This window comes from Microtus pennsylvanicus, chromosome 6 (assembly GCF_037038515.1).
Source record: "Microtus pennsylvanicus isolate mMicPen1 chromosome 6, mMicPen1.hap1, whole genome shotgun sequence".
Classification (NCBI taxonomy): Eukaryota; Metazoa; Chordata; class Mammalia; order Rodentia; family Cricetidae; genus Microtus; species Microtus pennsylvanicus.
In genome coordinates, this window is record NC_134584.1 from 126322803 (window position 1) to 126339742 (window position 16940).

At 44.5% G+C, this 16940-nt stretch overlaps 1 protein-coding gene across 20 annotated transcripts in view; it reads left to right on the forward strand.

The window, feature by feature from the left end:
- Nucleotides 1-16940, forward strand: part of Pard3 (par-3 family cell polarity regulator) — a 509597-nt gene that overhangs the window by 86449 nt on the left and 406208 nt on the right. For all 20 annotated transcript variants that reach the window (XM_075977730.1, XM_075977731.1, XM_075977732.1 and 17 more), the window contains exon 2: nucleotides 8639-8740. In XM_075977730.1, coding sequence (XP_075833845.1) covers nucleotides 8639-8740 — 102 coding nt within the window. The remainder of the gene's footprint in view (nucleotides 1-8638; nucleotides 8741-16940) is intronic.

The following is a 16940-nucleotide window of genomic DNA, read 5'->3' on the forward strand; positions in this document are numbered from 1 at the left end:
GGTGTGTAGGGTGTTGTGTGCTCTGCCCGTGACTGCTGTGGTAGCAGAAGGGGCAGGAGCAAAGTGAGATGAGGTGGCCGTAATTACAGGACTGAGCAGGACAGACGAGTGGCTAGGAAGGGAGAAATGCGTTCACCGGTTGTTGGAATGGTTAGATCAAAGATTATATCAACTTCATTAGGGAAAATCGGAAGTGGCAGGGGAAGAGAACCTCCAACTCATAGGGATCCTAGGGATTACTTCTCTTGAACTAAGAGTGTCTGGGATTTTCTTTTTTCATTTTTAAAGACAGGGTCTCATGTAGACTAACCATGCTGGCCTGGAACTCACCCTGTAACCAAGGGTGAGCTTGAACTTCTGTTCTTCCTGCCTTCGCTTTCCAGTTGCTGGAATTTTTGGCATGTCCATTCCTACCTGTGCTTCTGGGGATGGAATGCTGTCTTCATTCGCGCCAGGCAAGCCTTCTACCAACTGAGCCACACCTCCAGTCCCGGGACAAAAGCTTGAATTGCTGTTAGTGTTCCACGGATTGGATGTGCTCAGCTTGTTTTAGAAAACTTCACGCTTAGCTGGAGATCAACCACATTATCTCTCCCCATGTTTGGTTACTGCGTCTGTAGGTATTTTCAATATTAGCCCTTTAAAAATATCTATCTACTTGATACCAAATCTCTCCCCGCAGATCACACTAGTGAGCTGGAGGTGCAGCTCAGTGGGTAGATGACTTGCCCTGCATGTGTAATGTTCTGTATTTCTTCCTTTGTACTGAGTAAAAATTTCCATTCTCCCGCCTCCCCTCTCATGTGCTTGATGGTTTTACACAGGCCGGCTTCCTGTGTTCTCATTAACTCAGCCACTGCCTTCGTTTACTCTGCTGTCAGCTTGTTCTGGACAGTCCACGGATAGTTGTGGGTTAGCTGTAGCCGCCACAGCTGGCCAGGCTGAGCCATGGGAGGTTTGCTCGGATGGAAGTCATGTGATGATACTCCACAGACAGATCCCAGCTCCCACCCTGGGCTCAGTCTCTGCAGAGAAGTCTCTCCTCCTTGGTGCTCCAGCACCTCCACACTCTGCTGGCCAGCTGCTGCCTACAGGAAAGGGCTATGCTACCACCTTTTTTCCTATGTCAGCATGGAGGACAGTGGCTTTCTCAGAAGTCTCTGCTTGGGAAACTCAGCTCTTCCTTGTTTTATAACCAATTCTCAGTTTACTTTCTTGGTTTAAAGACTTGGGGGATTTTTATTTTCCTAGATGCATGTTGCACATAGGTGCTTACTTGTGTATGCTTGTTTGTTTACATCTGTATTGAGAACAAGCTAGTTTCAAGTATGTGGGTGTGTGTATGTGTGTGCATGGGTGTTTGTGTTGTTTGTGTGTGTGTGATGCAGGCTGACTCTGGGTGGCATACCATGGCATTGTCCACTTCTGTTGATAGGGCCTCTCACTGGCCTGGACACCACCCCCCATCAGGCTTGGCCATCTGGTCAGAGAGCACCAGGGGTCCTCCCTTTCTTGCTTCTCAGCCCTGGGATTATAAGCACACCCTACACCTGGTAGATTTACATTGTTCAGGGGTTTGGACTCAGGCTCTCTGGCTTGCAAGGCCACCTGAGCCCTCCTTCAGCTTGAACTAGCTATTTTAAAATAATAGCCAGTGTTATGATACTTCATTGATGAATATTTCATAACATTTTCTCAGAAGGCTATTTCCTTCAGTATTCACAAAACCATTATTACAATTTGGAAAATTAACAACTTCTAACAACTACTTGATACATAATCTATGGTAATGGTTTTTAAGCAGTCCTCAAGATAGCGTTAAACTTTATTGCATGTATTAGATATGATCGCATAGGCCTATAATCCCAGCTTTCTGTTCAAGGCAGGCCTGCTTGGACTGAAGAGCAAATTTAAGGTCATTTTTTGAAGCTGAGTGAGATAATGTCTCAATATTAAGCAGGGGACATAGGTAAGTCAGTTAGAATGCTCACACAGCATGCAGAAAGGTTTATTCCTCAGTGCTACAACCCTTTTAAAAATTGTGTGGTAATTTTGGATGGACATTGGGGCCTTGTGTAGTTAGATCTGAGCCCCATCATTGAGCCTCATTCCTAGCCTGATTTTCTTTTCTTTGTAAAAATTCCAACAAAGATTCAGTCTAGAACCACATTTGTATACTCTCATGCTTCTGTAGTTCCTTTTGATCTTGAAGAGCCCCCCTGTTACTTTAAAAGGACAGACTTCCAACAGCTCTTTATTGAAAGGAATTTGAGCCACCAATTCACCCATTGCCTAGCTTGTTAGCTGTTGACACCCAATGACATTCACCGTCCTCATGCCCTCACAAGCACATAACGACATGTTACAAAAATGCTGCCATTAGGTGCCTTTGTAGTACGCCACTCCCTCCCATACACGCTTTGGCAGGCATTCCCTCCCTTCACACAAGAGTGCGCTTTTACTTAGCTGCCGTGCATTACTCCCATCACGACTCACTATTTAATGTGACAAGTGTCTTTATCCTTTTCATAGGTTTTTGTCTTTAGCGTCCTGTGCTGTACTCAGGTTGGCAGAGGTGTACTTTCCTTCTCTAGATTTTATTCAGTTTTATGTATATAGCTGTTTTGCCTGCTTGACTGTGCGTTATGCTTAGTGCCCTCAGGGGCCAGAAAAGGGAGTCAGATCCCCTTTAACTGGAGTTAGAGACAGTTGTGAGTGCCTTTGGGTGATGGGAACCAAAGCTGGGTTCCCTGGAAAAGCTGTTTGTACTCTTAACTGAGCCACCTCTCCCCTAGCCATGGACTCTTGATTTTTTTTTTTGAAAAATCACTTTAGTCATGTTTCTAAAAAGCACCTTACAGTTTATACTTGTCTAGTTGCTTACTGGGTTCTCTGTCCCCTGGCCTGCCATTGGGAAGGTTATGATCTGAGTGGGTTGACTCAGGAAGGCTCCTGTTCTGCCAGAATGGAGATGAAAACTGTGTCATTGGCCCTGGCTCCTCCTTGGTGAGGAATGAGACTATCGTACCCGTCTTTATAAAAATGGCAAGGGAAGATGCCAATGACAGCTTCATCCCTGTGTCCTGTGAGGGACTGCCTGGTTCTAAAGGAACAAGACATGCAAAGTTATTTTCGTGAACTTGGAATTTCCCTTCCCTCCCCATTGCCTCTTTCCTTTTCATTAGCGAGAGACATGACTGCATCCATTCTCCTGTGGGGCAATATATTTGTGGTTCTCTTGTGTGCTGGGCTGGTGTTGAGGCTTTAGCATGGGTGTGGCTTGGGGTTGAGTATTGGGCCTGAGGAGCACATGCATTCAGTATTAGTCACTCCCCAACAAGAATGCAAATCTTTTCATTGTTGGATGTCAGACATGACATCTGACCATCCATGTCCTCCACCCCTGCTGAGAAGGCAACACAAGTGTATTTACTCTTTAACTGAGTTACCACAGCAAACAGATAAACTAGTTCTTTAAGTTTATGGTAAAGACGTGCATTTCTGAAGTGCAAAAGTGGTTAAATCAGGCAAAGCCACATCCTGTCTTGAAATGCTAATGTTTCATTAAATAACCCCCCAAACGGACCCCGTGTTTAACTGTCTGTTGTGGCTCCCATAGACACATAATTACACCACTGCCTAGTGGCTTACATAGATGCATTATTATAGCTCTGTCTGGTGGCACACTTAGATACATAGTTACAGCACTGCCTCGTGGCTTATATAGATACATAGTTACAGCACTGCCTTGTGGCTTGTATAGATACATTGTTATAGCATTGTCTAGTGGCACACTTAGATACATAGTTACAGCACTGCCTCTTAGCTTGTATAGATACATTGTTATAGTATTGTCTAGTGGCACACTTAGATACTTAGTTACAGCACTGCCTCTTAGCTTGTATAGATACATTGTTATAGCCCTGGCTAGTGGCACACTTAGATACATAGTTGCAACACTGCCAAGAATGAAGACTATTTCCTTTTATTGGTTCTACCAGCTTTCAAAAGTGAATTGTTTTCTAATCCTTGTTCTGTCATTAGCAACAGTGACTTCATTATCTTAGGGATGTAATTACCTTATGGCTAATTGGTTAAATGTATGCTTAGTATTAAGTGGTTGCCTGTTATCATTGAAGAGAAATTCTCAATTTTTTTGTTTCTTAATATACATGCATACATACGGTACTCCAAGAATGGCAGTGAGTGGATCCTGCCCTCTCTGACTTAAAATCCATTCATTTGGAATCTACCAGAATATTTCTGCTTAAATTGCCTGTATTCTTCTTGACTCTTTTTAAAAATATATTCTCACTATTTTGTTGGTTGACCCTGCCCCTTGCCCAGTGTATGTTTTCCTTTTCCTCCATCTCAGAGAGCCAGTCTTGGTGTGTGTGTGTTTCTCTCTCATACACATGTACTTATTAACAGACTCCTTTCCACCAGATTTAGTTGGGGCTTGCTTAGGTAAGCTACTCTTCCTGGTGGAGTGCTGCCTGTAGCTGATCTGCACAGCCCTCTTTCCATTCTTGAGCTGCCCCTGCTGCCTTCTGTGCTCTGACTCCCAACCCCGCCCCAGCTCCATCCTCTAGAAGGTGGTCTCGGTTGGTCTGGATGCTTTGAATGCTCTTTCCACAGCATCCCAAGACATTTCACTCGGAGATCCTGGTGGCTTCATTCTAAGTGGGGGCATGTCTGCCTCCAGCAGCTTTCTGGGTTCTTGTCACTATTCAGGGTGAGTGTCCCAGTGATCTCTGTAGTTCAGGGAGTCTTTCCTCACATGGTCTGCTTCATAAGTCATGTCATTTTTGTTTATAGCTTATTCCTTCTTTTGTTGGAACACATCTTCTAATACTTTCCGAGAAAGGTAAGGTGAAGGTTACATCTTTCTTATCTTTTAAGTTTTACAAGTAGACAAGGCGGGGGCTTCCATGATAGAGGGTTTCTTGAGGGAAGCTACCGGAATACTGTCATTTGCTGCTTGCTGATGCTTTTGTTTTTCTTTTTTAATTTTTTAAAGATTTGTGCATGTTGGACTGGTGATAAGTCTCACCTGCCACCACACTTGACTGTCTGAGTTTGGTCCCTGGAGCCTACATGGTGGAAGGAGACAAGCTACAAGTTTATCCTGTAACACGCATGCATGCAAGCACGTACAAACGCATGCACGAACAGTGTTGTGTTTGCTTGTTCCTGGGGTGTATGCTCCTGTGTATGTGAGGACACATACAGATGTATGCCCGTGCCTGGGGAGGCCAGAGGTTGACTTTGGGTGTCTTTTCTCAATCCACTCTCCTCCTCTTCTTTCCAATGAACACTGATCTCCTCCATTCAGTTATACCTGCTAACCAATGGGTCTCGTATCTGTGCACCCCAGCTGCAGTTCTAGACAAGCATGCCACCACATACATGTTCTCCTTTCAGGAGTCCTGGGATTATAGGCATGCACCACCACACCTGCTTTTATGTGATGCTGGGGATGGAACCAGGGCTTTATTCTTGCTAGTTTTCATTCATCCTGGCTGTTAGGTGCTCATAACAGTCAGATACCTGTCATAACCATGTGGCATGAATCAGGGTCCCTCCTGATGTGTAGTCTACAAGTCTCAAGTTCAGAAAGCCTTGCTCTATTATTGGGGGATACAGAAAATTTATGGGCTGTTTCAGAGAAGAGATAGTGATTGGCAGTGTCAGATTTTGCTTGCAGACCAAGGACTGAGGAAGGACCAATTGCATGAAGCCCTGCAGAAGCTGCTGCTGACTTAATGAGCAGTTTTTGGAGTGTGATGGGAGGATGCCTGAGTACTCTGGGATTGTGGAAGATGAGCCCGAAGCAAAAAGCATATTGATTATTTAAAAAATATTTATGTGTGTACCTGAGGCGTGTGCATGTTCCCGTGCCTGCACATGTACCATATATATATTTGGAGGCTGGAGGAACCCCACATGTTGTTCTTAGAAATGCTATCCATACACTTTGAGCTAGGGTTGCTCATTGACTCGCAATTCACTATCTATGCTAGACTGGCTGACTGGCTTTGGAGCCTCAGGAATCTCTAGTCCTCCTAATGCCAGTGCTGGGATTACACACATGTACCACCATGCATGATGTTTTTAAAAGACGCTGTATATGTATAACATTGTTGTATTTACCCAGTTAATATGCATGTATGCTATTTTGACAACTGTATGATTTCTTAAAGGTATCTCTTATATATAAAACATTTGTGGAGGATATCCTTGAATTTCTTAAAGGTATTTCTTATATATAAAACATTTGTGGAGGATATTCTTGAATTTTTGGATGGATAACATCAGTTTCCCTCCCCCCTTTTTATGATTACTTTTAAAACATTTTTTAGAGAATATATATAATTATAGCATTTCTCTTTCCCCCTTTGTCCCTCTCTAAAGCCTCTTATATACCCTTCCCCTCTATCCTTCAAATTCATGACCTTTTTCATTAATTATTATTGGACACACACACACATATTTGTTACTGCATGTATACATGTGTGTTCCCAGATATAACCTGTTCAGGAAACATATAACTGGTATGTATGCTTTCAGTGCTGATCGTTTGGCATTGGCTAATAATTGATGTGCTCAACCCTGAGGAAGAACTTCTCTCTCACTCCCAACTGTCCTCGGTTGACTATAGTTCTTTGTTTAGGGTTGGGGCCCCATGTCCTTGTCCACTCTGGCATATCCACTGGAGTGGTCCTGTTCAGCTCCTGTTTGGGCAGTCACATAGGTGAGCCTTTACGGACACAGCTTTTGACACTGTGAGGAGACGACAGTCTCACAGCAAACTCCCCGATCTGCTGACTCTTACATTCTTTCCACTCCCTTTTGGCAATGTTGCCCTTGACTTAGATCTGCAAATGTTTTGTAGATTTATCTGTTGTGACTGGGGCTCCACAACTCTGCATTTTGATGGAAACACATGTGCTTTTTACCTGGTTCTGGGCATCAAACTTAAGTTCTTAAGAGCATGCCACTGACTGAGCCTCTTCTCAATAATTCTTTGAAAAACATTTGTGGTTACGATGATTGCAGAATTGATTTATCAATTAGAGGATGAGAACTATGTGTTTGGCACTTGTAAAAGCAGATCATTCTGAAACGGCTTTTAAAACCTCAAATGTAACATCTTGACTACTCCTGTGTGTGGGCGTAGGATTATTGGTGGTAGGCCTGATAGAGACTTCTTGTCTGTCCTGGGGCATGATTGACAGGTAGATCTCTTGGACAGAGTGAGGTCCAAGAAGACAGGTCAGGTAGACAGGGGAACCTGGAGAAAGTAGGAGTCCTGGATGGAGATACTAGTGCTTATGGGGCCTGCACTTGGTGGGCTGGGAAAGGGAGGTGTTGGGAAAGAGACTTCCATAGAGCAGACGGGCATATATGCCTGTGTATGTGTGTCTACGTATCTGATGTGTGTACTGTGTATCTCTGTTTGTTGTTTGTGTGTTTTCATTCTAGATGCACAATTCCCTTTATAAAAATCTCAGTAGCGGAGGTAGTTTGCATGGTCCTGCTCTTGTAGTATTGATTAGTAAGGTCTGAACTGCTTGTCCCACTGGCTAAACAGTGATAAGGACAGTAACTCCCTGTCTCTGTGATGTGTGTTGTGTATTATGGGATCTGAGACATACCTGTGTGAGAGATGTGTTTGGGCAGCTTCCAGAAACTGCTCACCTCTGACCCTGCCTTGCATCGTCTTTGCTCATACATCTGGTGGAATCTGTGTTTAAGCTAACACTCATCTTTTGTTTTCAAGATAGGATGGTGTCAAACATCCTTTCTTAGGGAAAGAAAAAACAGTGTTAACACAACTTTTGGGTAGCAGTTCTGTGTTTTTTTTTTTGGGGAATCAGTTCATGACAGCATACAGTTTCCTGTATTTCTATATGAGCATCTGTATCAGAGTTATTGTGGAGTTCAGGGACTACTGTGCCCTTCTCAAATTACTTACAGTCTGTGTGTGTGTGTGTGTGTGTGTGTGTGTGTGTGTGTGTATAAATACATTATATAGAATATTACTTTTTTTGTAGCTATGGTTGTCCAGGAGCTCACTTTTTAGACCAGGCTGGCCTCAAATGGACAGAGACCCACCTGCCTCTACCTCCCAAGTGCTGGGATTAAAGACGTGCGCCACCACTGCCTGGCTAATATTTCAAAGTTTTAAGTGGTATCTTTTTTCTCCTTTCTCTCCATCTCCATTTTTGAGCTACAGGCCCTGCATCTTTAATGGGTTGCTTTAAATATAAATAGTTCATTGTGCACATGTCCACGCGGGCCAGATTTGACCTTTTGGAGCATAGGCTCCCAACACAGCCTTCTTGGTCCATGTGCTGGCTTGTCTGCTTCTCTGTCCATTTATTCAGGCCCGTTTGAGAGGAGCACATTGACTCTCCAGCATGTGCAATATGCTAGTTGTAGAGTATGTGTGAGTGACCTAATCATAGAGGAAGAGGAGGACTGACTCTACCATGTGTTGATCCCTGCTTGAAGTTTTAATTGGTTGTAATATTATTGATATTCCCTTTAATGGTCAGGAAGTTATTAGAGTTTAAATTGTTGAATTCCCTTTCTGTGATGCTAACGTATTTGGCATTTCTGTTCTTTTGTCCAGGATCCAAACTACTGGATACAGGTGCACCGCTTGGAGCATGGAGACGGAGGGATTCTAGACCTGGATGACATCCTCTGTGATGTTGCTGACGACAAAGACAGAGTGAGTTCATGGCTGGGCAGTCTGCTCTAAAGGCAGTTTTCCAGGATGAGAGTGGCAGGGGGGAGCCCTTCCCTTCTGCGCTCGAGACACAGGTGGAAAGTCACAGAGGCCACCCACTCCCTTTTGATCTGTGTCATAACAGACACAAAGACCCTCACTGCCCAGTGCCAGACAGTAATGACTCTCCTGTCACTTATTCTTTAGAATTTTTACCTAGCAACTTTTACAATGAAAATGTACAAAGTATTCTTTGTCATCCCACCCTTATTTTTTCCAGACACAATGAAGATCTTGTTTCTAATCTCGTAGGATATGCGGCATCTTCCAGTTCTGGCCCCAGTGCTGGCTCAGAGATGGCCCTGTATCGATGACCCACCTCCTTGAGCCACTGTCTCGCTACGGATGGCTGTGCATGGTCCAGGCATTTTTGTTTGTGCCGTGTGTGCTTCCTCTCATGAAACTGTCCCCCACTGCACCCCCTGCCACCTTTCATCTGCGTTTCTTCACTACCGGCTTGAAGGTCGTCTTGGTTTTGCAGGCATAGTGGTTCATGCCAGTTTATGCTTGCTGACTGCGTGGAGGGAACAGGGAGGAGTGTAGCTCCTAGCATGATAAAAGTGTGTGACTGGGTGCTGGGCTCTGCATATGAAAGTCAGCAGATTTTTTTTATTGCACTGAGATGATGAGGGTGGCTGGGCTCACAGAGCTTCTTGCCTGCACCTCCTGTTGTGTTTGGCTCGAAGTGAAATTGCACAAGGGCCCAGCAGCCACAGACACAACTGTATCACCGCAGCTGTGCTGAGGTGGTTGCAGGTAGCCCTGGTCCTCATTACTCTCCAGTGTTCACACATGGGCATTTATGGTTAAAGCCAGGCCACTTTAGGAGGCTCTGGAGCCGCAAGATTGTTGGGACGCTCAGTTCACCGTGACTGGCGGTCTTCCCCACGCTATCTGTGTTGTTGCTGGACTGAGCTGGCGGGCACAGCTGCTGATGCCCTCTCAAGTCCGTGTTTCTGGTAGTTGGTATCATGCCTGCTGTGAATTGGATAGAAATCCTACATAGTTTCTTGAAATCTCAAGAAAACAAACATAGCAGGTACAAGTATTAAAAAATTCAAGGAGGCCTGAATTCCCAGTACTTGCTATGGTAGGGTTTGTCTTTTTGTAGCTACCATGGGCCAGTAACATATTGTGTCAAAAAAAAAAAATACAAATCTTTTAGGCCTGTTTGCAGTTTGATGATGATTTTCTTGGGTGCTATTTCTCCCATTAGGGGTTCTCATTTAGCAGGGCTCACGCTCGGTGATTTCCTTTGAGCACTGTGAAGGGTCCTGAAACTGTGGTTAGTTTGTTGTTGGTTCAGTTCTGAAGCTGAAAGCGACTTTGCAGACCTGAAGAATTGATGGTGCTTTCCCAACCACAATGCTAGAAATTCACTGCTATACTGACTGTTCTGGCATTCCTTTCTGCTCCTTTATTTTCCTTATTCTCTCTTTTTCTGCCACCCATAGTGTGTGCTCTGCAGTAGCTGGGTAGAGTATAGTCCCAGTCCACTAGGCTGAGATAGTTGGTGCTTAGATCTTTGGGACAGTTTGTCATTTGTCATCAATTGGAAACCATGTACCCTTAACTGCATGATGACAAAGAACCAGGAACAAGCCGCTCTAGATCTGATTGTTAAAGGCTTTGCATATCTAAATCGTGTGATTAGTAAACTGCATTTTTGCTTTGTAATCTTGTACAAATCAGATGATGATAAAGCCATACATTCATTAGTGTTAGAAAAAGGTTTGAAGTTTTAGGAAGTGTAATTGTTGTTTTTAGTTTCCTATCATGATTCCTGAAATAGATTTCTAAGTAGAATGCTAAAGGATAGACTGGAACTTTGTAGCGGGAGTAGGAACCATAGGCTTAGGGGCAGCTTTCCTTTCCTTGTGCCCTCCCGCCTCTTGGGGCATGGTCTCACACACACATACCAGTTCATTTAATGAATTGCTGCCCTGCAGATCCATCTCCATGATTTGGTGGATCAAATCATACCTAACTCATGACGGGCAGTTCAGGCTGCACAGCCATTTGGTGGCTCATTGTCAAACGTCCAGTTTCCATTAAGGACTAAAAGCAGGCCAAGAGCTGCCTCTTGAAGGGAGAATGCTTAGCAGTGGATTGTGATAGAACCTTGGTATAAAAGCCCAAGGGTTTGAAGGGTTTCCACTGTCATTACCTAGAGGTGTTGGCTAGAGACTCCAAACAGCATCCCTATCTACCACAGTCATGTTAAGGACCACTGTTTGCCACTGCCACCTCAAATACCATTGGATCTACTAGATCATATGACCTAAATGGTGGAGCAGCCTGAACAGCAGCTTGGACTTGTTGATGCTCTGGGCCCTCCTCAAAGTCAGAAGTTTTCTGAGTCACTTCGTAAATGGGCCAGAGTAACACACCCAAGTGAGGGATTTGCTGCTTTCAGAATCTAAATAGGCCACTAAGTTTCCTCTACTTTCTTGGTGCTGGGAAAGTCCAGATACTTGTCCTTCATATTAGGGATATCTCTGCATGCCCTACATCCCTGGACTCTGAGAAATTTCACCAAGGTAGAAAGCCCTTGAATTTTGGTTAGATTTATTTCCCCTCCTCTGATGCACGCTTGTGTTACCAAAGTGGTTGCCACCTCCTGCTCACCTGGTCTAGCCAGCAAAATGTCATCAATATAGTAGACCAGTATGATTTTTTGTGAAAGGGTAAGAAGATTAAGATCTCTTCAAACTGAAATTAAACAGATGGTTCAGTGGCTACGAGCACTGGCTTCTCTTCTAGAGAGCCCAGATAGTAACAACCATCTATAACTCCAGTTCCAGGAGTCCAGTGTCCTCTGTTGGTCTCTTTTGTACATACATACATACATACATACATACTAACATACATACATACATACTAACATACATACATACATACATACATACATACATACATAAGGCAAACACACACATAAAATAAAAAGTAAAATTAAGACACAGGACTGAGGAGTTAATATGCCCATGAGGTAAAACTGTAAAGGTGTACTACTGGGATTGCCAGCTGAAGGCAAATTGCTTCTGGTGGTCCTAATTAATGGCTGTCAAGAAAAAGAGCATTTGCTGGAGCAAAGATGTGTACTAATCTCCAGATCTGTTCAAGCAAGGACACCACATCTGGTTTAGTTGCTGCAGCTGGAGTCACTGCTGGGTTAAGTTTTCGGCAGTTAGCTGTCATTCCCCACGATCCATCTGTCTTCTGCACAGGCTAGATAGGATAGTTTAGGGAGATGTGGCAGGGGCCTCTACCCCTGTGTCATCCAAGTCTTTGAGGCTGGCATAAATTTCTGCAATTCTTTCAGGGAGGTGATACTGTTTTGGCTTACTGTTCTCTGGTAGAGGCAACTCCAGTGCCTTCCTTATGACCTTTCTATAGGTCAGGGAGCCAGTGTGGGTAATTTGTCAGCTTCTAAGTGTAGCTATTCCAATTTTATACTATAGAACTGGGGAAAAAGCCACAGGATGAGTCTGGGACCCCTTGGACCCACTGTGACCTTAGACTTCCATCAAAGCTCCTTTGATTGCCTGACCTCCACAAGTCTCTAAGTTTTCTGGTGTCTCCTCGTGCCAGTGTCTGTTTAACTAGTGTTCAATAGGCCCCACGAGTCTGATTATCTCCCCCTCCCCCACCAAGGTACAGCTGTCCTGGGAAAGGCCATAGGTCCCTCTGACAAAGGATAGGCGGAAGGCTTACATCAAAACTCTTTGGTATTGTAACAAGGTCCCTCCTCAAGTGGATCCAACTGCTCTTCCCTTCCTTAAAGGGTTCTGGGCCTGTGAACCACACAAGTCTGGAAACTGGTTGATGAGCTGTGCTAGCCGAAGCAGCCTTTATTTTGTTGGCTCTCCAGTGACAACTGATAATGGTGGTGGTGGGGGTTCAGGTGACGAGGTCTGCACTTGAGAAACAGACCCCTCCATGGGTGTGGAGAGTGGGTGACAGTGTCCGTTCTGGTTGGCATCAGGGGTCCCTGTGGGTGCTGGCAACCAAGCTCTCCACAAGAGCAGCCAGTGCTTTGAATTGCTGAACCCCATCTCTCTAGCCCAAATGTGGTTTAATGTTAGTAGAAACAATTATGGTTGCTGGAAAAAGTTTGAGCGTTCAGCACAAAGTGTTAATGCTGCTTTTCCGAGAGGGGGCTGTATGATGGATTTGGAGGGGGTGTCTTCAAACTATCGACCTTAATTTGTTTTTCTCGGTATTTCTCTTTCTGCTTAATTCCAGTAGGAAGATAGCATTAGGCGTATCTAAATATAGCTTTGGATGGGAGCTTCTTTTGTGATTGCAGCTTTTGTATGACTTAGCGTGGGAAAGGGATGATTAAAAAGTTTGATAATGTGAACTTGAAATACGTTCTATAAATGGAATTCTCTAACCAGCTGTCTTGATTAATTTCTTCCTAATGGACTCATTTTAGTGCGGCTCGGAAGGGAGCATTTAACTTAGCTACCCATAGGAAACCAAATGTCTGGCTAATTAAATCAAAGCGATAGTTCCTAGCATTTAAATATTTTCAGCCTTCTGGGTAGGGCACAGCAGTTCAAGTGTGGGCAGAGGCAGGGGTGTCTGGGAGTGTAAAAGGGCAGAGTCAGATCGGAAGAGGCTATGCTTCCTGCTGGGCGGTGGGGAGGTCACAGGCCTCTGAGAAACAAGTAGGGCCTTTGTGAGTGGACACACTGGTTGGTGTAAGCTGGTCCCCAGCCTCCTCAGAAAATGATAGAGAAGCACTCTCCAGGGCTTCCTAGTCAGGCAGGAAGAGCAGAGAGCCCTCTCCGGCTGTGCTCGTCATTGTAAGCTGATGGTCAGGCTTCTCTTGTGTTGCTTCATACACCAGGGGCATTTCGTACTGCCGTGCCTGGAGCCACACGGTCTGACTTTAGGCACACAGTCCATATTTCCCTCCCCCGTGGCTTTGCGGCACAAGCCCGGGCAGGCTGCTTAACCTTAGTTTTACTATCTGCAAGTGGGGGTAATGATTAAGCCTAAGGATTGATCGAATGGTTTTAGATTGTGGTCGGTCCTGGGAAAGGTTCCTTGCGGGCACCATTGGCAGTTGGTCACCAGCCCTGCGATCAGTGGTGCCAATCCTCTAACCCTGCTAAGGGTTCAAAGGCAAACATTAACCAGGCTGTTCTGGGCATTTGTTTTATATAGGTGATTAGCTTCGGTTTCCTTGGCCTGTTTCTACTTTTCTATCAGCTTCATGCAAGCCTGGACTGGCAATGGAATTCACCTGTAATTGCTGGACAAAACACACAGGCTTCTGTATCCTTAGATTTTGATAGTTCCATATATATTATATGTATGTGTGTGTATGTGTATGTATGTGCCACGACATCCCTCGCCTGATCTCATACACTCAGCATCAGCAAATCATACAAACCACTAATTAATTGGAAATTAGGATTTAATTAATTAATTAAAATTAAGGCTTCAGAACACACTCAAACCTAATGCAACGACTGTAAGACAGCACGTTTGATGTACAAAAGATGGCTTGGCAGGTAAAGGCATTTTCCTTCCCACCAATGATCTGAGTTCAATCCCTGGGACCCACACGGTAGAGAGAACAAGTCCTGTGTCCTCCTCAGACCTTCACACGGGGGCCAATAGCATGATCCTTTTTAGTGTTTCATGTTATTTCCAGAAAATGTGCACGAAGGAGAAACTAACAATTACCTACTTAAATGTTTGTGTTGGCGGGGAAGGATGAGATACTCGGGGGACAGAGGAACAGGGGAAGCTAACAGCATGATCTTTGTTCTCAAACACTGAAAATATCAACGTGGACTCTCAACTCCTTTCCTCTTTCAAAAGAATATATACATTTATGGTAAATATATAATATCTATGTGTTTGTGTGTGTATATGTCCTTGAAATGCGCTTATGGATGGTTGTGAGCCATAATATGGGTGTTGGGAGCTGAGCTCCATTCTTCCACCACAGCAGTAAGGCTTTTTACTCCTGAGCCATCTCTCAGCTCTTAAGTTGTTTGCAGTTTTCTTTTTAATCTTGGTATAATCACAATTTTGCTATAAATCTTCATAGAATCCATTACTTTATAAAGTATTACATCTCCAATTTCTCATTATCTAACCCCTCCCCTTACTCCTCCTAGAAACCCCGAGAATGCCCTTCAGGCCTGGCATGACTCGGCAAGAGCTCTCCCACAGAACATCCCCTTAGTCCTCATATCTCTTGCGTGACCTCCTTGGAGAGAACATAAACAGAGCCTTCCTTCCCTTGCCAGGTCTAAGCGAGGGTGTCCCTGAGCCAGAGTGTGTGCTAATTATGCATTCTGAATTCTGTATTTCTCTTAATCCAGTGTGTCCACTGAGCACCTCACATCCACTTCTCATTCATGGGGAGGAGAAGGTTCTCAGGGCTTATATCCGGTGGCCCTATGAAGAGACCCTGCTGTGTGGAGGGGCTGTGCTCGGGTGCCATCAGGAACCCTTGCTCTCTTGTTACCCATGAGCTAGAGGCTTCCTTGACTCTGATGGGTCCAGTCATCCTCAGCCAATGCCAGGGTGTGTTGCTACACCCAGTTTTAGTCTTGACAAACTACCAAGCCTGTTTAACTGGTGAAGGGTGTTTTAATTTGGTGCTCTGGGGGCTGTCCCTGGATGATCCGGGATCCACGGTGCCCTGTGTAGTCTCGGTCAGCTTCCAGGGAGGACTGCATGAATCAGGTGGAGCCCCTCCTCCCCCATTTCAGGCCCGTGTTCCTCCTGATCACCAAGGAAATTGCAGACGGGATGTTTGGGTTTTGAGGACTCTGAGGAACAATTTTGTGCTGTACTTAGCTTTGTGTTCTGGGACATCTTGGTTCTCCTCACCACCTGATGGCTAGAAATGGCAGACCAGTCCAGGCAGAAGCGTACAGGGAAGTATTCCTCCTTCTCTGGCACCTCCAGGAAGGACTCAGTGAAGGCCCTGCGGCTGTCAAGGTCTCTGAACCTCAAAAGAGCCACTTCGAGAGTCAGCAGAAGGCAGGTTGGTACAGACCTTTCTGCTCCCTGTGAACTTCCTCGAGAGTTGGGAGAAACCTCTTGTTCTTCTCTGTGTTTATTCCTCAGCATTCTTCGGAGAAAAGCTTCCGAATTAGTTTGAACACCTCTGCCTTCAAATTCTTCCTGACGATCTCTGTGCTCCGGTTTCTGTATGGATGTGTGTGATTTGAATGCCTCTTCATTTGTTACACAAGTGTGAATTTGTGTCTTACAAATAACACTTGTCATGCCACCAGAAGATTCTAGTTTCTCATGTGTAATCTCCCAAACACGACTTTAAGGGATATATTTATGTTACCAGAACATCCTACAAAACAGGTTAGGAAACTTTTACATGCAACAAAACGCTTTACATTGTGTTCACTTTCGTAGAAGTACCTATTTCATAGAGTTGTAATATAGTTCATTCCTTCTATTATCAAAGTATTGGATGAAAATGATGGGAAGTGGGTGCGGCTGTGTTCTTGACGTTTTGCTTTACTGTTTGTACGCGGTTTTATAAGCTTAGTCTGTGCAAACGAGACGGGCTTGCTCTGCACCCAGCTCTGCCTGCTGTGAAGCTCCTCCGGCCCCTGGTTCCTTGCTGGGTGGGGTCTGTCTGTTTTGGGGATTGGATTCCTGGGATCCGCCGAGCCAGTGCTGCGTGTCTTCTACTCAGTCCTGTGTATTTGCAGTTTCTCCTTCCTGCCTTATTTTCCTTCTGGTCAGAGAGGTCACAGAGGCTATCTGTATGCTGGAAGCAACTCAGAGACATTCTGAGTCCTATTTATTTTACTTCATGAGCAATGATCTCATGTAACCCAGGCTGACCTCAAACTCTATGTAAGTTGAGGATGGCCTTCAGCTCCTAATCCTCCTGCCTACACCTCCCAAGTTCTGGGGTTATGGGTGTGGGGCACCACTCCCAGTTTATATAGCTTCTTGTATCCTAGGCAAGCATTACCAGCTCAGTTATATCCTCAGCCTTATAATTATTTTATAAATAAATTATTTATCTCTAAAATGTTTATAAATATTTTATAAACAAGCAGTTTCAGCATGAAACACAATAGCAGATGTTTTGGAGTTAAATATTTTTAGCATTCCGGATTTATTTCTTCTGATAATA